The sequence below is a fragment of the Macaca thibetana genome, chromosome 14 (assembly GCF_024542745.1).
Source record: "Macaca thibetana thibetana isolate TM-01 chromosome 14, ASM2454274v1, whole genome shotgun sequence".
Taxonomy (NCBI): domain Eukaryota; kingdom Metazoa; phylum Chordata; class Mammalia; order Primates; family Cercopithecidae; genus Macaca; species Macaca thibetana.
In genome coordinates this window covers 108,509,596-108,535,953 of record NC_065591.1, presented here as the reverse complement: position 1 = coordinate 108,535,953, position 26,358 = coordinate 108,509,596, and the positions used below count along the sequence as shown (strand labels likewise).

At 47.9% G+C, this 26,358-nt stretch overlaps 4 protein-coding genes across 7 annotated transcripts in view; 3 read left to right on the top strand and 1 right to left on the bottom strand.

The window, feature by feature from the left end:
• Positions 1–26,358, bottom strand: part of PAFAH1B2 (platelet activating factor acetylhydrolase 1b catalytic subunit 2) — a 1,197,441-nt gene that overhangs the window by 377,839 nt on the left and 793,244 nt on the right. The window lies entirely within an intron of this gene.
• Positions 1–26,358, top strand: part of BUD13 (BUD13 homolog) — a 367,265-nt gene that overhangs the window by 318,128 nt on the left and 22,779 nt on the right. Inside the window, exon 2 of one of the 2 annotated variants that reach the window (XM_050758996.1) lies at positions 24,221–24,378. In XM_050758996.1, the coding sequence (XP_050614953.1) occupies positions 24,236–24,378 (143 nt within the window). In that variant the 5' untranslated portion in view covers positions 24,221–24,235. Of the gene's footprint in view, positions 1–24,183; positions 24,379–26,358 lie in introns of those variants that run through there. The other variant, XM_050758995.1, reaches the window with a different exon arrangement.
• On the top strand, positions 5,052–7,582 carry APOA5 (apolipoprotein A5). The gene is made up of 3 exons (XM_050759003.1): positions 5,052–5,132; positions 5,246–5,357; positions 5,879–7,582. Exons 1-3 carry the CDS (start codon positions 5,084–5,086, stop codon positions 6,816–6,818), a joined length of 1,101 nt encoding a protein of 366 aa, XP_050614960.1. The 5' UTR covers positions 5,052–5,083; the 3' UTR covers positions 6,819–7,582.
• ZPR1 (ZPR1 zinc finger) lies at positions 7,670–18,577 on the top strand. Of its 3 annotated transcripts, none has more exons than XM_050759000.1 (14): positions 7,670–8,782; positions 9,295–9,456; positions 9,877–9,967; positions 10,354–10,424; positions 11,081–11,167; positions 11,327–11,449; positions 11,809–11,856; positions 12,034–12,100; positions 12,507–12,577; positions 13,323–13,412; positions 13,909–14,019; positions 14,716–14,802; positions 17,005–17,070; positions 18,093–18,577. In XM_050759000.1, exons 2-14 carry the CDS (start codon positions 9,298–9,300, stop codon positions 18,225–18,227), a joined length of 1,206 nt encoding a protein of 401 aa, XP_050614957.1. In that variant the 5' UTR covers positions 7,670–8,782; positions 9,295–9,297; the 3' UTR covers positions 18,228–18,577. The 3 variants fall into 3 exon arrangements, with proteins under 3 accessions (XP_050614957.1, XP_050614956.1, XP_050614955.1); XM_050758999.1 differs by lacking the exon at positions 7,670–8,782 and adding an exon at positions 8,842–9,136; XM_050758998.1 differs by lacking the exon at positions 7,670–8,782 and having other exon boundaries at positions 8,969–9,456.

Genomic DNA, 26,358 nt, shown 5'->3' with positions numbered 1-26,358 from the left:
TCGCTGCAGTGTCTGCCTTCTGGGTTCAAGCAATTCTTGTGCCTCAACCTCCCGAGTAGCTGGAATTACAGGCATGCACCACCACACCTGGCTAATTTTTGTATTTTTAGTAGAGACGGGGTTTTACCATGTTGACCAGGCTGGTCTTGAACTTCTGGCCTCAAGTGATCTGCCTGCCTCGGCCTCCCAAAGTGTTGGGATTACAGGCGTGAGCCACTACGCCTGGCCCTTGATTGTCATTATTTAAGGCTAAGTGATATTCTGCTGTCTGTATACACCACATTTTGTTTATTCATTCATCTGTCAATGGACATTTGGGTTGTTTCCACGCCTTGGTTATTGTGGATAACACCACTGTGAACATGAGCATACAAATATCTGCTCCAGTCCCTGCTTTTAACTCTTTTGGGTATATGCCCAGAGGTGGAATTGCTGGGTCACAAGGTAATTCTAGGTTTAATTTGTTGAGGGACTGTTGTACTGTTCTCCACCGTAGCTGTACCATTTTACCTTCCCAGCAGCAGCATCCAGTGGACAAGCGGTCCAGTTTCTCCACATCTTCACCCACACTTGTTACTTTTGGCTTTTATATTATTTTTTAAAAATAACATTCTAATGGGTGTTAAGTGGTCAGAACTGATTCTTTTAGGAGAAGAGATAGAGGTCAGGGGGATGGCTCACACCTGTAATCCCAGCACTTCGGGAGGCCTAGGTGGGCGGATCATTTGAGGTCAGGAGTTTGAGATCAGCCTGGCCAACATGGTGAAACCCCATCTCTACTAAAAATACAAAAATTAGCTGGGTGTGGTGGTGTGCACCTGTAATCCCAGCTACTTGGGGGAGCTGAGGGATGAGAATCGCTTGAACCCGGGAGGTAGAAGTTGCAGTGAGCTGAGATTGCACCACTGCATGGCCTGGTGACACAGCAAGACTCTATCTCAAAAAAAAAAAAAGAGTAGAGATAGAAAAGCATTGAGAACACAGCCTCAGCTCAGCTCAGTCTGCCATGGTGGGAAGCCATTAATTCTTCACTCTTGAAACCTTTTCTTCCTTGGTGTAGCAGAGGCTGCAAGTCACCTCTGCAACTTTATTCTTCCCTTCTTTCTCAGTTATAAAATCCCTGATTTTAGAAACATCTTTATTGAGATGTAATTCACATACCGTAACATTCACTACAATTGAATGGTTTTTAGTATATTCACAGATTTGTACAACTATCACCACAATCTAAGTTTAGAACTGTTTTCATCATCCCACAAAGAAACCCCACACCCATTAGCAGTTATTCACTATTTCCTCCCAACCAACCTCCCCTCCTCCCAATAGCCCTAGGCAAACACTAGTCTACTTTCTGTCTCTACCGATTTGTCTTTTCTGGACATTTCATACAAATGAGATTTTACAACATGTGGTCTTTTGTGACTGGCTTTTTTCCCCTAGCATAATGTTTTGCAGGTTTGTCTGTGTTGTAGCAGGTATCAGTACTTCAACCCCTTTTACTGCCAAGTAATATTCCATTATATGGATAGCTCATATTTTGTTTATCCATTCATCAGTTGATGGACATTTGGGTTGTTTCCGTTTTCTTGACTATTATGAATAATGTTGCCATGAACATTAATGCACAAGTTTTTGTGCAGATGTGTATTTTCATGTGTCTTGGTTTTATACCTGGGAGTAGAATTGCTGAGTCATAGGAGAGCTCCTCCATGTTTAACCATTAACAAACTGCCAGACTGTTTTCCAAAGAAACGGCACCATTGTACAATCCCACCAGCAAGGTATGAGGGTAGAATCCCCGATTTTTAACTGATCATTGAGCTCAGGTCCATTCAAAACAAAGATGACATTTCCTAACCTTCCTTACAAGTAGTTCTGACCAGTGGGATGGGAGAAGAAGTTAGGTTTTGTCTTTAAAAGAAAGAGTGGCCAGGCGCCGTGGCTCACGCCTGTAATCCCAGCACTTTGGGAGGCTGAGGTGGGCGGATCATCTGAGGCCAGGAGTTCGGGACCAGCTTGACCAACATGGAGAAACCCTGCTCTACTAAAAATACAAAATTAGCTGGGCGTGGTGGTGCATGCCTGTAATCCCAGCTACTCAGGAGGCTGAGGTGGGAGAATCGCTTGAACCCGGGAGGCGGAGGTTTCAATGAGCCAAGATTGTGCCATTGCACTCCAGCCTGGGCAACAAGAGTGAAACTCCATCTCAAACAAAAAAAGAAAGAAAGGAGGGTACACCCTACACTCTCTTCTCCTCCACCCTGCCCCCTTTCCAGTGGCTGGATGTGGACATGGTGGTAAGCTATCTTAGATCATGTGGACAAGGGAAACACATAGGGATATTAGAGCCTCTAGACAGAAGGAACTTAGGACCCTGGACAGCTTTGTGGAGCAGTGCTTCCATACCAGTGAAGTTTTGTATGGGAGAAAATACACATTTTTAACTTCTGTAAGCCACTGTTATTTTGGGTCTCTCAGAGCAGCCATATATAATTTAACTAATATATTTTCTTTCTGTGATTCTTCTTTATTTTGATTATACTTCTACTTCTTTGCCCCTCTTTTAGGAGGGAGGTGCTGCTCCAAGCACTAACTCAGAATATAGACCCTCTCCCTCTTGCAATTGTGCCAGCTTGGAGTTCTTTGCTTCCACTGTAGGTGAAGGAAGGAAAAAGTATGGAGAACTCACATCCACTCTTCATTATCCTCAAACAGAAGTAACCCATTTTCTTCTGCTCACAGCCCATTGGCCAGAACTAACTGTATGACCCCAATCTAATTGCAAAGGAGTCTGGGAAGTAGAGCACAGTACATGGATCTTTGGAAAGCGTTAATTTTCTCTGCCAAAGGTTTCTTTTTTTGTTGTTTTTTTTGAAATAGAGTCTTGCTCTGTCACCCAGGGTGGAGTCCAGTGGCCCAATCTTAGCTCACTGCAACCTCCCCCTCCCAGGTTCAAGCACTCCTCCAGCCTCGGCCTCCCGAGTAGCTAGGATTACAGGCGTGTGCCATCACACCTGGCTAATTTTTTTTTTTGTATATATGCATACAAAAAATGTGCTAATTTTTTGTATATATGCATACATATACATACATACACATATACATATATGTATGCAAGAATGTAACATATATGTGTGTATACATATACACACATATATATGTCCCTTGCAGCCAAGTCTAATTCTTTTTTTTTTTTGTTTTTGTTTTTGTTTTTGTTTTTGTTTTTTTGAGACGGAGTCTCGCTCTGTCGCCCAGGCTGGAGTGCAGTGGCGCGATCTCGGCTCACTGCAAGCTCCGCCTCCTGGGTTTACGCCATTCTCCTGCCTCAGCCTCCTGAGTAGCTGGGACTACAGGCGCCCGCCACCGCGCCCGGCTAATTTTTTGTATTTTTAGTAGAGACGGGGTTTCACCGTGGTCTCGATCTCCTGACCTTGTGATCCGCCCGCCTCGGCCTCCCAAAGTGCTGGGATTACAGGCTTGAGCCACCGCGCCCGGCCAGCCAAGTCTAATTCTAACTAATACAAACTAACTCTAAAAAATGAATATACATTCACCGGGGATAGGCTATTTCAAGCAGAGGGAAGAGCCTGTATAAAGGCTCAGGGAATGCTGTGGTTTTATGTGGCAGCGGACGAGACTGGAAATAAGTCAGGATGATCCACAGTGGAGGATGAATTAAATGGGCAGGAGTGTGGCAGAAAGACCTGTTGGAGGCTATGAATGTAATCAAAGTGACAGACAACTGGTGCAATGATTGTAGTGGAAATGGAGGTGAGGAGATTGATTCAAGATGCATTTAGGACCAAGAATCGGGAGCTTGTGAACGTGTGTGTATGAGTACAGTAGATGGAGTGGGTGTGTCATCAGAGAAGATCTGAGCATTTGGGCTTGCTCTCCTCAGAGGCCCTGCTGGTGGAGTTCAGCCTTTCCCCATGGGGCAAATCCTACTTTCACTCCAGTTCCTGGGGCTCAGAGTCCCTGGCCCAGATGTCTCTTGCCATCTCATCTTCACCCTGCCTGGCTTCCCTTGCTTGTTCCAGGATTATTTCACAAAGAGGGACGTGGTTGGGTCTTTAACCCTGTGAATGCCAGCTCTCCCCAGGATGCCTGAGGAGCCTGTAGTGGAGCTGTCAGGGGCTGCTCAGGTTCTGGCTGGCAGCTGGACACTGTCCGTCTTGCCAGCTGGGACACAGTGCCTCTGGGTAGTTGTGTAAGAGAGGGGCCCTTGGCAGACATACAGGTTCTTCTCTATTGGTGGGCCAGCCAGCAGGTCAGTGGGAAGGTTAAAGGTCATGGGGTTTGGGGGAAACTGGGTGAGGAGTTCAGACCCATTCCCAGTAAAGCCTCTGGGAAGCACTTCTCTACTGGGGTAGCCCCTGATACCAGGGCACTCATTAACCCTCTGGGTGCCAGGGAAAAGGCAGGAGGTGAGTGCTGGGAGGCAGCTGAGGTCAACTTCTTTTGAACTTCCACGTGGTATTTACTCAGAGCAATTGGTGCCAGAGGCTCAGGGCCCTGGAGTATAAAGCAGAATGTCTGCTCTCTGTGCCCAGACGTGAGCAGGTGAGCAGCTGGGGCAGAGGGATGGGGGTCACAGTCCTAAGGCAGGGTATCGCAGGTGGCCTCAGGGGCGAGCCTGGGGTGGCCCCTAAGACGTCCTCTTGGAACACTTTGGCAGAGTTGTATCTTTGCCCTCGTTATGGCTCAGCGTTTCCCACCATGAAATGGGAGGGAGGGAGACAGGTGGGCAGGGGAGAGGTGGTAGAAGTGGCCTAGGGAGCTGCTCCTGGGGTCTGGGACCTTTGCAAAGGGGTTAGAGCAGCACGCTCCCTGCTACCTGACTGAGGTGGCAGGGGCACGCCCTCTCCCCATGTCTGAGGAAGACACCCCAGCCTCCTTGACTCACCTAGGTCAGTCCTCTTGAGCCCCAACAGCTCTGTACTCCCCAGCCCAAGGAAGGGTTAACAGGATTTCGGGCAGTTGCCCCTGGAGAGGTCCCCTGGGCAAGTCACCTGCACCATGTCCCTTCCTCTGCTTCTTCCCCTAACCAGGCCTCCCTCCACCTGTCTTCAGAGAGCAGATAATGGCAAGCATGGCTGCCGTGCTCACCTGGGCTCTGGCTCTTCTTTCAGGTGGGTCTCCGACCCTGACTTCAACGTGGGGGTGTGGGTGGAGGCTGGCCTGAGGGCCCTGTCCACCCTGGGGAGGAGAGCCCAGGCCCTGATTACCTAGTTCCTCTCCGCAGCGTTTTCGGCCACCCAGGCACGGAAAGGCTTCTGGGACTACTTCAGTCAGACAAGCGGGGACAAAGGCAGGGTGGAGCAGATCCATCAGCAGAAGATGGCCCGCGAGCCCGCGTGAGTGTCCAGGGGAAGGGGAGTAGGCGAAGGGAGGAGACAGCTGGACCATGCCATGATGCCCTGCCTCTGCTGCCTCAACCTCTGTGGCCGCTGCTGGGACAGAGGAAAGGAGCGGTGCTAGCTCTACCCGCAGATCCCGGCCATCCTGGGCTCTTCAGCGCCCTCTGCCTGCAGCCCCCATCTTGACAACTCCATAGCTGTTGCCCCATTGCCCACTGAGGCGCGGGACCTGGGATCAACCGGGAAGACGCCCGCTGCAGTCCCCAGAATCAAAGGATGATGTGGCGCATCTATGTTTATTTGTAGAGTGTTGTAGGTCTGGATTTGCATGTGCGATGTGTTTGTGCTTCGTGCGTGAGGAGTTGTGACTGGCCAGGGTTAGGACAACAGCCCTCGACTCTGGGGCCAACGCCCTGAGTCCTTGGTTCCCCCAGAGGATCAGTGACCGATGACTTGGGGATAAAGGAGATGATGGGGGCTAGCAGTCTGATGACCTGGATATCTGTCCCCTTCCCCAGGAGCCTGAAAGACAGCCTTGAGCAAGACCTCAACAATATGAACAAGTTCCTGGAAAAGCTCAGGCCTCTGAGTGGGAGCGAGGCTCCTCGGCTCCCACAGGACCCGGTGGGCATGCGGCAGCAGCTGCAGGAGGAGTTGGAGGAGGTGAAGGCGCGCCTCCAGCCCTACATGGCAGAAGCGCACGAGCTGGTGGGCTGGAATTTGGAAGGCTTGCGGCAGCAACTGAAGCCCTACACGATGGATCTGATGGAGCAGGTGGCCCTGCGCGTGCAGGAGCTGCAGGAGCAGTTGCGCGTGGTGGGAGAAGACACCAAGGCCCAGCTGCTGGGGGGCGTGGACGAGGCGCGGGCTTTGCTGCAGGAACTACAGAGCCGTGTGGTGAACCACACTGGCCGCTTCAGAGAGTTCTTCCACCCCTACGCCGAGAGCCTGGTGAGCGGCATCGGGCGCCACGTGCAGGAGCTGCACCGCAGGGTGGCTTCACACGCCCCAGCCAGTCCCGCGCGCCTCAGTCGCTGCGTGCAGGTGCTCTCCCGGAAGCTCACGCTCAAGGCCAAGGCCCTGCACACACGCATCCAGCAGAACCTGGACCAGCTGCGCGATGAGCTCAGCAGGGCCTTTGCAGGCACTGGGACTGAGGAGGGGGCCGGCCCAGATCCCCAGATGCTCTCGGAAGAGGTGCGCCAGCGACTCCAGGCTTTCCGCCAGGACACCTACCTGCAGATCGCTGCCTTCACTCAGGCCATCGACCAGGAGACTGAGGAAGTCCAGCAGCAGCTGGCGCCACCTCCACCAGGCCACAGCGCCTTCACCCCAGAGTTTCAACAAACGGACAGTGGCAAGGTTCTGAGCAAGCTGCAGGCCCGTCTGGATGACCTGTGGGAAGACATCACTCACAGCCTTCATGACCAAGGCCACAGCCACCTGGGGGAGCCCTGAGGGTCTACCTGCCCAGGGCCATTCCCAGCTCCTTGTCTGGGGAGCCCTGGCTCTGAGCCTCTAGCATGGTTCAGTCCTTGAAAGCGGCCTGTTGGGTGGAGGGCGGAAGGTCCTGTGCAGGACAGGGAGGCCACCAAAGGGGCTGCTGTCTCCCGCATATCCAGCCTCCTGCGGCTCCCCCATCTGGATGCATTACACTCACCAGGCTTTGCAAACCCAGCCTTCCAGTGCTCATTTGGGAATGCTCATGAGTTGCTCCATTCAAGGGTGAGGGAGTAGGGAGGGAGAGGCACCATGCGTGTGGGTGATTATCTGCAAGCCTGTTTGCTGTGATGCTGGAAGCCTGTGCCACTGCGTCCTGGAGTTTGGCTCTGGTCACTTCTGGCTGCCTGGTGGCCACTGCTACAGCTGGTCCACAGAGAGGAGCACTTGTCTCCCCAGGGCTGCCATGGCAGCTATCAGGGGAATAGAAGGGAGAAAGAGGAGAATATCATGGGGACAACATGTGATGGTGTGTGAATATCCCTGCTGGCTCTGATGCTGGTGGGTATGAAAAGTGGGGGCCGTGATAGGAGAGGGCAGAGCCCATGTTTCCTGACATAGCTCTACACCTAAATAAGGGGCTGAACCCTCCAAACTGTGGGAGCTCCTTAAACCCTATGGGGAGCATAATGTGTGCTCTCCCCATCTCCAGCCCCTCCCTCTGGACTCCCAAGCTGAAGCCTAGACTTCTGGCTCAAATGAAATAGATGTTTATGATAGAAGTTTGCCTGGTGTGACTCTCATTTGGACCATGTCTGAAAGCAGTGGCCTCACCACTCTCCCCAAAGCACACCCATCACCCACTCCATTCCCTTGCTGCTCTTTCTCATTGACCCCCTCCCAGTCCAGGTCTGTCAAAGGGGTTCTGACTGGGCTCTGCTTCAGGGATCCTGGCTAGACAACGCTGTCTGTCACACCTGGTGGGAGGGCCTGAGTTACGGACCCTTCCTCCGCACCTGCAGTATTCACTAGCCTGCTCCCCACAGGACAGTGTGCATGGAATGCAGGCTGTGTCTGGAAGACCTGTGGCCCTGGGGGACCTGAAATTCCTGAGGTGGACTGCCTGCTTCCTTTGTTCCTGCTGTTCTAGAGTTTAAATGGCCTCTTTTTATGCTGGACTCTCTTCTTGGGACTCTCAAACTCTTTCACTCAGCAGCATCAATGCTCCCTATAGATCCCCTGGGAACTGAAACTGCGGTGTGGTGGAGGAAGTGGAAAGGGTAAACACAGTCTCTTGTCTTTGGACTGCCCTGTCCGGCCCCCTTTCCTCCCAGTTCAGCCTACTGTCCCAGGGTTCTCAGCACCTGCCTGTTCCCCAACCCCGTAGCACAGACCCCACACATATGTAGGCTCATCATGCCTGCAGGCTGGTCTTCCCTGACACCCTGGATGTTGACAATAGAACTGGGTTGTGGACCCAGCACCTGGAGAGAAGAAGTGCTAGAAAGGTAGAAATAATAAAAGGTGTTTTTGTTGTTAGGAAACTGGAAAAGCATGGGTCAAGGGGGTGGGCTATGGTGGGGATGGGAGGAGGTGGGAGTGAAAATGAGGGCTGTGTACTTGAGGCTGGGATTGGGGAAGGTAGTGATGAGGACAGAATAGGGAGTGGGAAGGACAGAAAAGGACAGCCGGCTTCAGGGATTGAGAGAGGGGAAAAAGCTGAGCCACCCGGAGGGGGGACCTAGCACGCAAGCAGCATGTGGCCCAACACTGGAACCAAGCATCCCGGCTCCGGGCGCACCGTCTCAGGATTCCCCAGGGACAAGTCCGGCCCCTTGTCCTCAAGGCTCTACCGACGTAAGGACCAATAGAACCCGGTGCGGTGGAGCTATTGTGAAGGAGCAAAAAACTGCCCTGGTTCTAAGAGGACGTCTTGGGGGAAGTGACGGCTGAGTTGAGGTGGATCTGGCTGGCGATGGAAGGTTCGAGCCATATAAACCTGGGAACCCGGAGCCTTTGACGACATTGTTCCCCGAAGGCCCGGAGTCTGCGGACTCTTTAAGAAGGGAGGCGGGGGTGGTGGCAGCTGGCGGAAGTGACGGTAGGGGTGGGGCCGCTAGAGGGGCGGAAGTCGGAAGCAGAGGTCCAAATTGCGCGTGGTGGCCATGGCGGCGAGCGGGGCTGTGGAACCCGGGCCCCCGGGGGCTGCTGTCGCCCCCTCGTCCGCCCTGGCCCCGCCGCCCGCCGCTGATCACTTGTTCCGGCCCATCAGCGCCGAGGACGAGGAGCAGCAGCCCACCGAGATCGAATCGCTATGCATGAACTGTTACTGCAATGTGAGGCGGGGGGGGTAGGGCTTGGGCCGGGACGAGCCGGGGGTCGGACCCAGCCAGGTGGGCCTTGCCGGGGACCCCGAGACGCACCCGGAGATAGTAGGGCGGGGAACGGGAGTTTCATTGATTTTTTTTTCCTTCGCTGCTTTCTGCTTCACCAGGGCATGACGCGCCTTCTGCTCACCAAGATTCCCTTCTTCAGAGAAATAATCGTGAGCTCCTTTTCCTGCGAGCACTGTGGCTGGAACAACACGGAGATTCAGTCGGCAGGCAGGGTCCAGGACCAGGGAGTACGATACACTTTGACCGTCAGGGCTCCGGAGGTGAGAGGACCTTGGAGCAGGTACCTCAGTATTCTAGAGGGAGATTGGGGACTGGGGTCAGAGCTCAGGTCCAGGCGGTCTGATCTTAAATAAATCCCCCTATGTCTCCTAGCCTTAGTTTCTTTTGTAAAATGGTACTGGTGTTGTCATCAGCTCAGGTGAGATAAGATTTGTGAAAATGCTTCGTAAATGTCTGAGCGTATGAAATGAGCAGTAGTTGTTATGAATAGTATTCTCACCATTTGGACAGCCTGGCTCACACCACCTGTACTATTTGAAAGGAGCAGTCTGGACCCTGTGGAGTGGTGAGAGGGAGAGACAGCTGGGCTGGGGTCTGATGGAAAGGGGACAGTCTGGTTATTACTTGAGGAGAAGCTGTTCTGCAGCCTCTTTGTACTGAACGTATTCCTTTCTGCCCAGGACATGAATAGAGAAGTGGTGAAGACTGACTCTGCTACCACAAGGATTCCTGAGCTAGATTTTGAAATTCCTGCCTTTAGCCAGAAAGGAGGTAAGTTTAAAATCAGAGTATTTGGGCTATTCACATGTAGCCAGAATCTTACCCTCTTTCTTGCAAACCCCCTGGTGCCAGGTCTAATGGTTTGTGTATGGGTTCTACCATGTAATCATTGTGATTTTCATTGGTTTATCATGAGTAGAAAGCTTAGGTCAAACAGCTCGAGATGGTAGAAAGTAATGGTAATACCATAGTGTGTTTATTATAGAATTTTAGCATCACTGTTATCAGGCATGAATGGAACCTTGCACCTGGCCTTCTCATTTTATGGATGAGGAAATTAAGACCCAGAGAGTTCAAGTGAATTGCCCAGGGTCATACAGGCACTTGATAGCAGAGCTAAGGCTAAGTCACACTTGTCTTTTGTTGTTGTTCACAAGCTCTGACCACTGTTGAAGGATTGATCACCCGTGCTATCTCTGGCCTGGAGCAGGACCAGCCTGCACGAAGGGTAAGCTGGGGTTTTCTGATTGTAGCGGCTCAAGGAATAATTGCTTATATGTGTCTGACTATAGAGTGTCCCATGTGTCTGAATAGTCTCTGACTAAATTTTGGAAACTTGCTGGGTAAGCATATGGTGGTGCTGGAGCTGCTAGGATGTTGCATATGTTGTAATTATTATCTTTTCCATTTCCCTCTCTCAGTATATATTCAGGCCTCATCAGACAGACGATATAACGTTACCTCTGAAGAGCTTTTCCTAATCCCCTTGGGTTATCTGTGTTTCCTGAGTATTCTGTTGCATTCTTATATTTATTATGACAAGTAATATACTTGCATACTATAACTGCATACTATAACTGCATCTTTAGTTATTTGTCTCCTTAATTGACTGGGGAGTCCCATGAGAGGACTGATATATTTACTATTATATCTCTAACATGGCATGAGTGGCTGGGCTAAATGGTTGAATGAATGAGAAAAATGAGGCTTGCCTGTCACCACCCGTCAACTTCAGGCTTGTTTGCTACATCTCATTATGAAGCCTGAAGTTTCCACTCACAATGAGACAGGTGGTGACTTCCTAATGGAAGTAACATGGGCATGACGAGGGGCAGGGCATAAGTACACCACCAGGGCTGATGCTTTACTCTCTGTTCACGGCAGGCAAACAAAGATGCTACAGCTGAAAGAATTGATGAGTTCATTGTCAAACTGAAGGAGCTAAAGCAAGTAGCCTCCCCTTTCACTCTGGTGAGTATTGAGAGACTGGAGTTGCCCTCGATTAGGGGAGGAAGGACTATTAAGACTGCTGGGATTTTCCACTGTGGTGCCTGAGTGGTCTGATAGTAGGTGATGTAGGATTGTTTATGATTTCCTTTTGCAATGACTCTCTCTTCACCCATTTGTTAGATCATTGATGATCCCTCAGGGAACAGCTTTGTGGAAAACCCACATGCTCCTCAGAAAGATGATTCCCTGGTGATCACACACTACAACCGGACCCAACATCAGAAAGAGATGCTGGGGCTCCAAGTAAGTGGACTAAAGGATCCAGAAGAATGCTCTGGAATTATCGCACACTCTGGATTGCTTGGAGTCAGTGGAACTTATTTTGCTGCTGCTGCTCTGTGTGCCCTATCTCAGCTTGTTTGTGCTTCTCATCTTGCTCATGTCCAGGACTTGGGTAAACTTCACAGAAAGGATGGCAGTGGCTGTGATCCTATCTTAAGCCCTGTTCTTCCCTTGGTTGGGGCTTTACTTTGTGGTTTCTCTAACTGATGAGGTGGCACCTGACATAAGTGAGCCAGAGCATTTTCTTCCACTCCAGGGCAGGGTGTTGGGGACACTGAGTTATACCTGCCAACATGCGATGTGCATCTTTGCCATTTTAGGAAGAAGCACCAGCAGAGAAGCCAGAAGAGGAAGATCTCAGAAATGAAGTGAGTCACATTGGCTACTGGTGAGGAAGGAGCAGAGCTGTGGGCTGAGACTGATGCTGTTCAGCATCTGTCTTCCTTGTCACCAACACAGATGACCACCAGCATACCAACTGAGTGTCTTTAGCCTGAACATCCCATCGGGGAGGGCTCACCCTTTGTCCCAATGTTGTGTTCCAGGTGCTCCAGTTCAACACAAACTGCCCAGAATGCAATGCCCCTGCTCAGACCAACATGAAGCTAGTACGTATCTTTTGCCAAGCAGTTGGGTTGCTCTTCCTCTGACTCAGGCATGAAGATTATAATTAGGCTGGGAGCATCCCTTTCAAGGAAAGCACATACGTTATACCCAGTAATAAGGAGGATATTATCTTTGATTAGACTGTGTACCTTGGGTTTTATGTTCAAAGAGAAAATTAGGCCATGGTCACTAGACTGTGTGTATGTGGTCTGAGCCATGCCTTCAAATGTGTGAACAGGGATCGCCATGGGTTGGGAACTTGCCCTCTTCTGGAGCACTCTGTGGGCTGCCTCTTGTGAATATTTCCTGCAGTTCTGGGACCAGCATATGTTTGTGTGGGGTTTGGCTTTGTTTTTCCCCAGATGGTGGTCCTGTTCACCTGGATGTAGATTTCCTTAACTCCGTTTTCCAGAAATCCCTCACTTTAAGGAGGTTATCATCATGGCTACCAACTGCGAGAACTGTGGGCATCGGACCAATGAGGTGGGTGGGCACCATTATTTGGGAAGAAGACTAGCTTAAGGTTAACCCCCTTTTAACTATCATTCTTCCTAAATACTTCAGGACTTGGGGGCAGGGGGTGTAGAGCAGCTTGGGTCTTTTTCTTAGGTCTAGTGTAGGGTAAAGAGCCCTTGAAGGAACGGGAAGTAGCCTAGAAAAGAAAAGTTAGAGATTCTATAACTTGTTTAAGACATATTAAAGGTTGATGATATAAGAGAAAAGTCTTTTGACCCACTCCTCAGAGGTGTGGAAGTTCAGTGAGGCAGACTTAAGACTTCACAATGAAGAACCCAATAGAGCTGTCTGAAAATAGAATGAGCTGCCTTGGAGAATTATAAATTCCCTTCTCCTGAGTGTATCTGAGTATAAGCTAATTCAGTTCTTTAACCAGAATATTATAAAGGAGACACTCATTGGATGCAGTGGATGAAAGGACTGCAATAAATGCTTAAAAGTCTCTTTCAACCCCAAGAGTCAGGTTTTTTAAAGGTAAATTCAGAGTTTGTTGGCAGTTTGGGAGAGGTTTTGGCATGTTACCAGGGTTGGGCACTGCTCCTGGCCAGCTCTTGGTGTTTTTGGTTTGGGTGACTGCTGTTTAGAAGGCTCTTTCTTTGGTAGCTATTAGTGGGCCTAACTGATTGGAGGTCTAAGCCTACACTCCACGTCTCCTGGGTACCAAGATAGGCTCAGGTCTTCTCTCTGTTGCTCCTGACTGTTATCTATGCAGGTGAAATCTGGAGGAGCAGTAGAACCCTTGGGCACCAGGATCACCCTCCACATCACAGATCCGTCAGATATGACCAGAGACCTCCTCAAGGTAACAGTCAGCTTGGGAAAGTCAGTGTCCTCCTCCTAAGTTAGATAAGCTGTCTCTATCTAGGTGAAGCTGTCTTTTAGGAATAATGTTCAGGGCCATGAGGCATCTCCTACTTCCCTGGCTTTGAGGACCCCTGAGCAGAGGGGATTAATCCAAGGTTGGAATTGCAGATGTAGAAGGTGACCTGTTAGCTCTTTCTGATGACTGGGTAGCTTTTTGGCCTCCAGTGTTTCTCTGGGTCCTCTTCTCTGTCCCCTAATGACAGGATACCCGACAGCTTGAAACTATGACTGAGTTTCCCTTTATTAAGTTGGATCCATTCCCGTGGTTCAGATGGACAGGAGTGAGTCTCAAGCTTTAACAAGGGAGTCAGAGAAAACTGGGACAGCTGCCCTTGTCCCCAGTCTATCACTACTGGTATTAATTGAGCAGGAGGCCTCTGGTTGGCTTTCTTTGCTTCTGACTTAAAGCTTAAAACTGACCTCTCATCTCACAGTCTGAGACTTGCAGTGTGGAAATCCCAGAGCTAGAATTTGAACTGGGAATGGCCGTCCTTGGGGGCAAGTTCACCACCCTGGAAGGGCTGCTGAAAGACATCCGAGAACTGGTGAGTCACCTGAGTAGCGTGTAAACCATCTTTGAGCAATTTGGCTGTGTGAAAAAGGACTGGAAAACTTCAAACATCCTAGTTTTCGGTGGTGGTAACTGGGTTTCTTTGCCTTAAAGCTGGTTTAAGAGACTTAAATATTATTTTGGATTGTGAAGAGACAAATATTATTTTGGATTGTGAAGATAAGTTTATGGGAAATGTTGAATTGAAATTCCAGGCCTAACTTTGGGACTTCATAGTTATTTTGTGGTCTTGGAGAAGTCATTTATTTTACTGGAAAGTTAGGTGATGAGGGTCCTTCTAAGCACCTAAAACTTCCCAACATAAAAAACATACATGTGTTGACTTAGCCCAAATATTTATCTTCTTGATGAATTATTTCACTTGATTCTCTGTTGGGCATTTTGTATTTGTAAATTGTACTTTTTCTTTGCATTTCTTCTCCAAATTAGTATTAGAGATCACATTCTAAGAACATGTTTCGGTTTTTGTTTTACATTGCCAGTTTTGTTATCTTGGCACATTATCCCATAGACTCCTAGTAGCGACTGCCTTGGTTAGAAAGGTGGTGTGGTCTAAATGGAAACCAAGTTTCCCTGACTGGGCACCCACTGCCACCCCCTGCGTAGTTTATGGTCAGGCCTAACAAATATAAAGCCAGTATTCACACAATTTGGATATCATTTATTGCAGGTGACCAAAAATCCTTTCACACTGGGTGACAGTTCCAATCCTTGCCAGAAAGAGAGACTGCAGGAGTTTAGCCAGAAGATGGACCAGGTAAGAGGTCACTGGCCAGTCAGTACTTAGGGTCCAGTGAACAAGAGGCTGCATGCTCATGTCTTGCCACTTTTTGAACATCTAACCATCGTGTTGGGCATTCTTCTGGTTTTCTTTTTCTTTTTTTGTTTTTGGAAACAGTCTTGTTCTGTTGCCCAGGCTGGAGTGCAGTGGCGCAATCTTGGCTCACTGCAACCTCTGCCTCCCGGGTTCACACAATTCTCCTGCCTCAGCCTCCCGAGTAGCTGGGATTACAGGCGCACACTACCACGTGTGGCTAATTTTTTGTATTTTTAGTAGAGACAGGGTTTCACTATGTTGGCCAGACTGGTCTCGAACTCCTGACCTCGTGATCCGCCTGCCTCGGCCTCCCAAAGTGCTGGGATTACAGGCATGAGCCACCGCGCCCGGCCCTATTCTGGTTTTCTGTATTCCATGTCTTCTTTCTTGTTTTTCTCCCTTATTTTGTTAGAGCATCTCCTCCAGTAGCTTCCTGGGACAAAGCACATGGGAAATAAAATTTCTGGGACCTTCCACGTCTGAACATTTCTTTATTCTGTTATCACACTAAAGTGATTATTGGCTGGGAATACGATTCTAGGATAGAAATAATTTTCAAAGACCCTGCACTACGGTCTTCCAGTTTGGCAAAGACATTGCATTACAGTCTTCCAGTTTGGCTGTTGAGAAGTCTGAAGCCATTTTGATTTCTGGTCTTTTATATGTGACCTAGTCTTGTGATCTCTTTGTCTTCTTTGATGTGAAAAAATTTCAGGATGTGCCTTGGAGTGGGTCGATTTTTTGTTTTGTTTTGTTTTGTTTTGTTTTGAGACGGAGTCTCGCTATTTCGCCCAGGCTGGAGTGCAATGGCCGGATCTCAGCTCACTGCAAGCTCCGCCTCCGGGGTTTACGCCATTCTCCTGCCTCAGCCTCCCGAGTAGCTGGGACTACAGGCGCCCGCCACCACGCCCGGCTAGTTTTTTGTATTTTTTTAGTAGAGATGGGGTTTCACTGTGTTAACCAGGATGGTCTCGATCTCCTGACCTTGTGATCCGCCCATCTCGGCCTCCCAAAGTGCTGGGATTACAGGCTTGAGCCACCACGCCCGGCCGGAGTGGGTCAATTTTTACCCACTGGGCTAAGCACTTGGTGGATCTGTGGATCTTTTCAGTCTGGAAAACTCATGTGGTTCAGTTTTAAGAAGCTTTCATGAATGATTCTATTGAAGATTATCTTTTTTCTGATTTTTTTTTCTGTCCTTTCTGAGAACTCCTGGATTTTAGATATTAGACTTACTTGTCTGGTCTTCTATAATTTACTTTTTTTTTTTTTGTTCTATTTTTGGTTTCTTGGTCTTTTTGTTCACTTTGGGAGATTCCCTCAACTTTATTTTTCAACCTTTCAATTGACGTTTTCATTTCCACTAAAACTTTTATTTTCCAAGGAGCTTTTTAAAAAATAGCATCCTGTCTTAAGGATGTAATATTTTTTTCTTCTTGAAGATTATTATTATTTTTTAAATTTTTTGAGCATGTAATTTATATAGCGCTTCTTGATACTGATGTTGGATCTTTTTTGACATTTTATTCTCCTTGCATCCTCTTTTTTCCTATTTGATTTCCCATCTTTCAATGTTAAGGGCTTTGCTCAGATGTCTGATAATCATTGTCTTCTTACAAGTAGCTGACTAAAGACCTGAGTAGGGGGTGAGCCTTGTTGACATGGGGCTCATTACAGGGGAATTTAGCTTAGTTGTTTTGTTGAGGTGGCCTCCAATGACAGAATTGTTAGGTCTTTCCTCTTGGGCTAGTCAGATTCCACTCCGTGGTTGTTGCATTTCCTGGCCTGAGGGTAAAGGCTTGGCTGGCAGTGTTCTGAGAGCTGTGGAAAGGGGGCTAGGGTGTGTATGTATTCTGTTTCCCATAAGCTTACATTCATTTAACCTCATTGTTCTTGATTCCTTTCCCTCTAGCTTCAACTGGGCCAGCACCCCCCAGTCCACAGCTTGCTGATGTTGGCTTTTCTAACAGTCCTTGTTTTAGATCCTTTCTCCTCTACTTTCAGAGCTACCTAATTTCACCAATTCTTAAAACTTTTGGGGATTCTGTAATATAAATTGGGTTGGCTCTTGTCTGGCAGACATAGCCCCTTTTTACCAGAGGTTATGTAAAATTTACTTGCTGTGTTCTCTCTCTCCTTTAGATCATCGAAGGTAACATGAAGGCTCACTTTATTATGGATGATCCAGCAGGAAACAGTTACTTGCAGGTATAGTAGACCTTCCCTGATGTTTCATAGAGATACATTTTCTGATCTTCCTTGAATATGTATCATTTCCCTAGAAACTGAAAGACTTGATTCTAAAAGGACTGCTTTTTACCAAGGAGGCGAAGTTAGAAGATACATAAGGGAGAAAAGAGGGGGGTGGGGGAGAGGATTTTTTTTTTTTAAGTGTATGTAAAGAAGGAAAAAAAGGGCCGGGCGCGGTGGCTCAAGCCTGTAATCCCAGCACTTTGGGAGGCCGAGACGGGTGGATCACGAGGTCAGGAGATCGAGACCATCCTGGCTAACACAGTGAAACCCCCTCTCTACTAAAAAAAAAAAAAAAAAAAACTAGCCGGGCGAGGTGGTGGGCGCCTGTAGTCCCAGCTACTCGGGAGGCTGAGGCAGGAGAATGGCGTAAACCCAGGAGGCAGAGCTTGCAGTGAGCTGAGATCAGGCCACTGCACTTCAGCCTGGGCGACAGAGCGAGACTCCGTCTCAAAAAAAAAAAAAGGGAAGAAAAGGATACTCTGAGGCTCCTTTTTTACTGTATTCTAGCTCTTGTCCCAGTTCTGGAGTTTTCATTTTGCACATCTGATTATGGAGTGAGGAGAAATGGTGCCTCGTCCAGAGGCCAAGATAGGAAACTGATAGGCTTTAAGTTGACTGAGGAGATAGTCCGGTGATTGATGTGCCTTTAACATTGATTGAATGCTTACCATGGGTCAGGCAAAACTTCTAAGTTCTTTCCAAGATTAAGACCATTGCTATACTTTTTATAAGAAGGTGCAGATATTACAAAATAGGTGGATCGTTCCCTGATTCTGGGGCTGGGGTCTTCCATGCCTGGCGCATGTGGGCTCTGTTGCTACCCACTAGTTCAGTCTAGCCGTGGGAAATTGGAGGCCAATAAAAATAAGAAGAAAAACCCAAAACTCATGATGTTCTTGGGAAAGTGGGAATTGGAAGCTGCCTGCAGGGAGGGGGAGTGGCACGGTGGCACTGATTGTCTGTCCTTGACCTTGCAGAATGTGTATGCACCTGAAGATGATCCTGAGATGAAGGTGGAGCGTTACAAGCGCACCTTTGACCAAAATGAGGAGCTAGGGCTCAATGACATGAAGACAGAGGGCTATGAGGCAGGCCTGGCTTCACAACGGTAGCAGTGGGGGGCTCAAGGGCCAGCGTCCAGTGCTGCTGTTTCTGTAGGTTATTTATTAGTATCAGAAGAAGGCTGGGAGTGTCCTCCCCACCAGCCCTTGCCCATGGTGGGGAGGACATCTGGTCTGGGTCAGACTTTCTAAACAGCTTGTGATGTAAGTGTGAGCCTCTTGTGTTACTTAACCTTATTTTGGAAGTTTTGAATTGGCCTCGGAGGAAACCCAAAAATGAACCAGGGGTATGTCATTATCACTTTTTTCATAGCAAGTCCTTACCCTCCCTCCACTTAATGCTCTGTCCTCTAAGGTTAGAACTCTGAAGTTGGAGAAGGTGGAATAAAGTTACACCTGGAGTTTGGTTGTTGGTTTCGAGTATATAAAATACTGACTTTCAACAGGAAAGGAGTCTCCTGAGGGGAGACCAAGTCCAGCACAAGTGAAGGAGTTACCATTGAAATGATGACTTTCAAACAGCGCTAGCCTCTGTATTGACCCTATCCTTGTTGATATGCTGTTAGAATTCAGCCTCCCAAAGAAAATTTTCCCGCGTATCCACTGTAATTTGGGGATTGCAGCTGGCATTTAATTCATTCCTGCAACAGATGCTTGCTTATCTATGTTATGCCAAGCACACCACAGAACAGAGGACAAAATAAATCTCTTTCATGGAACTTAAAGTCTAGTGGGAAAAACGACAGTAAACAGATGAGGAAAACAGTACATCAGATGGTGACTAGTGTCATGGAGGAATGTAAAGCAGGGAAGGGGCTGGGTTGTGCAAGGAAAGCGGGAGTAGGGAAGATCTTCTGAACAAGAAGGTGATAATTTGACATTTGGGCAAAGCTGAGGAGGTCAGGGAGTGAGCTGTGTGGGTAGCTGGGGAAAGAGATTTCCTGGCAGAGGGAACTGCAAATGCTAGAGCTGTGAGGTTAGAGCCAGTGGGGGTGTCTGATCAGTTAGCCCCACTCTCAGTTACAAATGTTGAAACACATTCATTCAGAGACAGGAGGCTATCTGCAGTTGTTCCGAAAGTTAAGGACCAGTGAGCACTCTGCTGCTCGGGCCCTGGACTTCCCAGCCAGTGCTCTTTGCACTGTAGTCTCCTGCCTCTCATAAACAAAAGGTGACTCCTGCGGTGCAGACTGCAGGGTATTTGTTCAATAAAGACCAGTTCATTGATTAAGATGTTATCACAAACCTTACTGCTTTGTGTTGCAAACTTCGGGTTTTTTTTTTGGTAGAGACAGTCTTGCTCTGTTGCCCAGGCTGGAGTGCAGTGGTGTGATCTCGGCTCACTGCAACCTCTGCCTCCCAGGTTCAAGCAATTCTCCTGCCTCAGCCTCCCGAGTAGCTAGGACTACATGCGCACACCACTACGCCCAGCTAATTTTGTATTTTAGTAGAGACAGGGTTTCACTGTGTTGCCCAGGCTGGTCTCGAACTCCTGAGCTCAGGCAATCCGCCCACCTCAGCCTCCCAAAGTGCTAGGATTACAGGCATGAGCCACTGTGCCCAGCCTATTGCAAACTTAACTCTGAAGAATGAGTTAGAGATGACTTAGCAATCAGACATCTACTCTCATTGCTCTGTTAAACTATTCTCATAGGTCACAAGTGATTTTCCAGTTGGAAAAGGTTATCTCTTTCTGTCACTTTTGATAGTGGACCATCTCTTCTTAACCCTTCTCTTGGCTCTCCAGATACTGTACCTTTGGCTTTCCCTTCACTTTGAATCTTTCTTATTTGCACACTTTGCCTCCTCCCTTTTTATTAAATTTGTTTCTGAGAGTTCTGCTTTCAGACATCTCCCTGTATCAGATTCTTTGGCATCTTACTATCATGTGGGACTAACTTCCATACCTGTATCTCTAATTTTCTGTGAGGGTGAGAGTAAGGTGTTTGGAGACTCAGGTTAGCAAATGACTCATTCAAACTATAAAGCTTCAGTACTTTGAGCAAACTTCTCACAGGCAACTATTCTACCCTAAGAGATTATCTCTAGATATGTTTCCAGCTGGCTTGGGAATCTAAGTTTACCAGACAACCCTCTGATCTATCGTTTGGTCTCTAGACTTCCCCATAGTGTAGGTGTGCTCTGTTAAGATAAACTGCAGTATCAGGTTCATTTTCCATTGTGAAGGAAAAAAAATGGCACTCTGGCTTACTACTGAATCTCTTGTGAGTTTGATTGATGTGAGGCATTCTCCCAGAATCCACCTAGGAAATGATGACCTGAGTTTCTGAACTTGCAAAGACTGAGGACCAGATGCCAGACCGGGATAACCCAGCTAAGGTACTTCCTGCCCTTTGATGACAAGGCATTATTCAGTTTCATACCCTTCTCTTGAAGTATCTCTCAGCTCCTTTCTCATTTCATAAAGTGTGTCAGGATGGGAGCTTACATATAGTTAACTGAGTCTTGCTCCACAGGCCCTAGCATATGACACATGGTTAATAAAATCTGTTAAAATCCTCCATCCTAGATCAAACCCTATTAGGACACTAGGGGTAACATCTATAGGTAATAAGATAGGGAAAGGGTCTTGCTTTAAAGCCAGGGTAGGTGAGTCAAAGTGCCAAGAATATGTGGATTCAGTTTCACAGCCACGAGTAAAATCTAGGTGGAAAAGTTTTGTGATTGTGTTAAAAAAGGAAAGAGGTTCGTGCGTGAGGGCATGCCTCCTGCTTTCATGGGTCAAGTATGTGAAATGCAGCCATGTTCAGTCATTAGACCTGTGGACGAACATATAGGTAGGTACTGAATGTATGTCTGTGTCGTGATGAGTAAGTGGAGGAGCGAGGTGAGTGTTGGGAGCAAGTATGAAGGGCAGTTGACTTGGCCAACTGAAAGCTTTAATGATGGCAACACTTTCATTCTAACATCAGTCTATTTCCTTCTTTGTATACCTGGGGTATGTGCCTAATGCACACTGCAGAAAATGGTGCCTCTGCTTACATTTAGGGCAGTGGTGGTTAAGACTACTTGGCTTTATTCCTATTAAAAATTTTTTTTGGCCGGGCACAGTGGCTCACGCCTGTAATCCCAGCACTTTGGGAGGCCGATGCGGGCGGATCACAAGCTCAGGAGATTGAGACCATCCTGGCTAACATGGTGAAACCCTGTCTCTACTAAAAAATACAAAAAATTAGCTGGTTATGGTGGTGGGTGCTTGTAGTCCCAGCTACTCGGGAGGCTGAGACAGGAGAATGGTGTGAACTCAGGAGGCGGAGCTTGCAATGAGCCGGGATCCCGCCATTGCACTCCAGTCTGGGAGACAAAGTGAGACTCCGTCTCAAAAAAAAAAAAAAAAAAAACGAAAAAATACTTTTTTTTAAGCACTTCTTTTTAAGGCAAATGGCAGTGTTTCCAACTGTGAAGAGAAAAAAACTGCTTATTTTGTGTGTTCACCTCAGTTTAGTATTGGCACTTCCAATGCTTGTTTTCCTAGTCTGTAAAATGGGGATAATTAAGATAAATAAAATTATCCCCATTTTACAGGTGACAGAACAGCCTCACAGAGGCTAGGTAACTTCCAGAAGGAAGCAGAGCTTTTTTTTTTTTTTTAGAGACGGAGTCTCACTCTGTTGCCCAGACTGGAGTGCAGTGGCATGATCTCGGCTCCCTACAACCTCTGCCTCCCAGGTTCAAGCGATTCTCCTGCCTCAGCCTCCTGAGTAGCTGGGACTACAGGTGCGTGCCACCATGCCTGGCTACTTTCTGTATTTTTAGTAGAGATGGGGTTTCACTATGTTGGCCAGGCTGGTCTCGAACTCCTGACCTCGTGATCTACCCACCTCGGCCTCCCAAAGTGCAAGGATTACAGGCGTGAGCCACCATGCCTGGCCAGAAGTAGAGTTTCTAAGAGGCAGGTGTCAAACCCAGGCCAGACTCTGAAACCTGAGCTCTGAATATTTTGAGCTCAACTCCACAGTGACTGTATTTGTTCTATTAGAGACAACTGCAGAGAGAGGCCAAAGCTCAGAGCAGGCCACTGGCACTGGCATCTGATCCTGCTTAACTGCCCTGCAGCGTAGGATGGAGACACTTGGGTCTTGTCAGGCTAAGGGATGGGGTAGGATGGCTAGTGGTGGAATTGAAGAAAACAAATGGGCAGAAGGTGGCTGGGTGGAAGTTGAGAGGGCTATCCTGGCAGTGTTCACTGGAGAAGTGTGAGGCTTTCTGAATGCCTGCTGACACCAGGGTGGGGCAGGGCTCTGCAGTGCAGTGCAGTGTGAGATACACCAAATTGGACTAGAAGCCAAGGCAGGGTTGTGTAGGGGGTACCCCTGGGGCCCTCCACCTAGTGAAGCCCTATCAGCCCAGTGTCCTCTCACCAGCCCTCAGAGCCCCAGCCAGTTTTCCTTTCTGGGCCTGTACTGCAACCCCCTCAACATGGCCCACTGGGTAAAAATTCATGCTTCAAGACTGATCCCCAAGCCTGTTTCATATTATATGAGTAAAGAATTTTTAAACACTTATCCCCAGATAATGTGTATTTATGAAGTATAGCCCTATCTGCTTGACTAATGTATTAAAACTGTCTTTTTTGACTCCTGGTCCAAGAAACTATTGTCTGCACTTCTGTGTAGTTGTGTATAGCATCCTGCAAATTCTGTCAGAAGTCTGTGTTTTCAGTAACACTAAAACTTCTCTCTCAAATGATACAAATTTTCAGCTTTAAGACAAGTTATGGGGAATGAATGTACAACATATTGACTATAGCTAATAATTCTGTATTGTTTACTTGAAGCTTGCTAAGACAAATTTAAGTGCCCCCCACCAAACTAGTACATAAATAAGTCTAGTGAAGGATGTTTTAATTAATTTGATTTTGGTAATCATTACACAATGTATAATTATATCCAATCATCACATTGTACACCTTGAATATATATAATTTTTGTCAAATAGCCTTAATAAAGCTGGGAAGAAAACGATAAAAAAGTGACAATCTAACATATGATAAGGTAAAAAGATATTTCAAGAAATTTGGATGACCTCTTGCACCCCACTTTGCTAGCCTCTACTCCCAAGAGTCATGTTCTGGCTATGTGAAGTTGAGCAACTTCTTAATCTTGCCAAGCTTCAGTTCTTATCTGTAAAATGTGATATTGAAACGATTTGAGAATTGTGAGGGTTAAATGAGATAATTCAGGTAAAGCTCTAAAACCCCTGCCAAGAATAAAGTCTTTTCTTCCCCCCCAAAACTTGAGTATTAGAATTCATTCTCTCTGGTTTCTCTCTTTTGCTATGCTAAAAATAGATCCAGGTCCTTTTCATTGTCAAGATTTTAGTTTCCTTCAAAAGATAACTGCGAGCTACTTGTAATATAACACCAGAAGAGTTATACAGGTCTTAGAAACTACGTTTTTCATAGTAATTATGTTGGTTTGCACTTCCTGGCTTCCCTTCTCAGACGGTAGGTACCTGGAAGCCTAGTGGAGCAGATTCTCCCCACTTGAAGATACTTATAAAAATAACGAACATAGTTCCGATGACCATATGCCCACCATATGCCCAACACTGCTCTGCGCACTTCACATGGTAGTGTCATCTCAGCCTGTGACCATTCCGAGTTAGGTGCCGGGATTCTCCCCGCTTTGTGATAACTTGCCCGAGGTCGTACAGCTAGCCAGCTATGGAACCAGTATTCAAACTCGGCTACGCTGCAGCCTGTGGCCCTCCACTTTCTTGCCCGTGCTCTGCAGTTTAGGTAACCTCTGGGGGCGGGGTCTTTTGGGTCAGGTTGTGGCCTCACAGAACAGCGCTTGCTGCGGTTGGATGGATGGGTGGGTGGGTGGATGAAGAGAAGAAACCTGGTGGCGTCGTCCCAGGGCTGTGGAGCGCCCCGAAGGTGAGCGCATCCCCCGCGAGGGCACCTGCCAGCCGCGCAGTTCTCAGCACTCTCCGCCACTTCCGGCCCTGGCCCCGCCCCCTCGGGTGGCTGGCGTCCGTTACGCGTTGAGGAATTTTGTCCCCAGCGCCGACCCGTCTCTGCCCTCGCCGCTGCCATGGCGGCAGCTCCGCCGCTTTCCAAGGCCGAGTATCTGAAGCGTTACTTGTCCGGGGCAGATGCCGGCGTCGACCGGGGGTCTGAGTCCGGTCGCAAGCGTCGCAAAAAGCGGCCGAAGCCTGGCGGGGCCGGCGGCAAGGGGTGAGTTGGTACCGGCCGGGGCGGGGCCTGCAACGACTCGCCACCCCTCACCCTTCCCAACTCCGCCCTCGGTCGCTTGGCGACTCCTTCCCTCTTGGCGGGTCTCCCGGCTTCTCCGCCGACCCCTGCTCATGCCCAGGGCCCCACTCACATCGCTTGAGGCCCCGCATTGCCTCTGCCGCTCCGCTTACACCTCGAGCCTCTGAGCAGTAGCGTCAGTGCGTTAGAGCCGGGCTGTAACTTTGATTACTCTTTTCCCGCCTTGGTAGACTTCCGTCCTCTCCCATGGAGAATGAATATTGCGCCCCGAGAATAATGGAGCGGATTCAAAGCCTCTGTGCTTGAATCTTTAGGGCCCGGTACCTGCCTGTGGGGATTCCCAAATCCCAAGGACTTGGTTCTGAATCAGAGACCTTGGATCACCTCCTGTTACTCTTAGTAATAGTCCTACTAACAAGTGAAGTTAACATTTACATAATTATACTTTTCTTGCCAGGCAACATTATAAGAAATTTAAACATAAGTTTGTTTAAGCCTTACAACAGTACCATGAACTGGGTATTATTTTCAAATGGGAAAACTTTGTGGCCCAATATAGTGGGCCCTACCAAATCGTTTTCCACCCAGAACCACAGAATGTGACATTTAGAAATAGGGTCTTTGGAGATGTAATCAGTTAAGATGAAGTCATACTTGATTAAGGTGGGTGCCAAATACAAAATGACTGTTTTCCTTTTAAAAAGAGGGAAGTATGGATACAGACACAGCAACAAAGGAAAAACGACCATGTCTAGATGAAGGCTGAGATTGGATTGGATTTATGTTGCCAAAAGCCAAGGTATGCCTGGGGCTACCAGAAGCTGGGAGAGGCAAGGAAAGATCCTTCCCTACCGACTTAGCAGGGAGGATGGCCTTGCAGACACCTGGATTTCAGATTGCTAGCTTCCAGAACTGTGAGAGTTTCTGTTGTTTTATGCCACGCAATTTTGTGGTACTTTGTTACAGTAACCCTAAGGCACTAAGATACCCAGTGAAGTCACATTGTTCTAAAGAACTAGTCCATGTTGTTTTCTGGTTTGGTGCTTGCCTTATTATTGTCCTCGTCTTTCTGCTTCGCTGACTTGTGTGGATCCTTTGGAGGCAGTGCCATGTGATGAAAGTAGCTTGAGTGTTGGAGCAGCACTGGTCAGAGTTCGAATCCTAGCTGTGCCACTTTATAGGCTGTGTACCCTTGGGCAAAGTGTTTCATCTCACTGAACTGCAGTTTCCTTAAAATGGAAATAATACTGAATAATAATGCTTTTATGAAGTGGTGGTTGTGATTAGAGGGATTGCATTAAGTGACCCTGGCTTTTTGAATAACTTCACATTATGGCAGTCATGGTTATTATTGGGGCTCAACTATAGTTTATCCATGTAACAAGCATTTATTGAATACACTGTATTCCAGTTACTGAGGATGCCTCTGTGAACAAAAAGAAACATAGTCCCTGTTCTTGTGGAGCTTATAGTTTAGTGGGAATACAGGCTTTAAGCAACTAATTACACAACTAATTGGTGTATTTTCTTTATGATAAATGCAATGAAAGTATTCCAAGAGTTTTTAACAAGAGTTCTTAGTCTTTTTTTTTTTTTTTTTTTTTTTTTTTTTTTTGAGACAGAGTCTCACTCTGTCCCCCAGGCTGGAGTGCAGTGGCATGATCTCAGCTCACTGCAAGCTCCAACTACAGGGTTCACGCCATTCTCCTGCCTCAGCCTCCCAAGTAGCTGGGACTACAGGCACCCGCCACCACACCTGGCTAATTTTTTGTATTTTTAGTAGAGACAGGGTTTCACCATGTTAGCCAGGTTGGTCTCGATCTCCTGACCTCATGATCCACCTGCCTCAGCCTCCAAGTGTTGGGATTACAGGCGTGAGCCACTGGGCCCGGCCGGGTCCGTGGTCTTGAGTGAGTGTGAGATAGTGGGGGAATCCGGGAA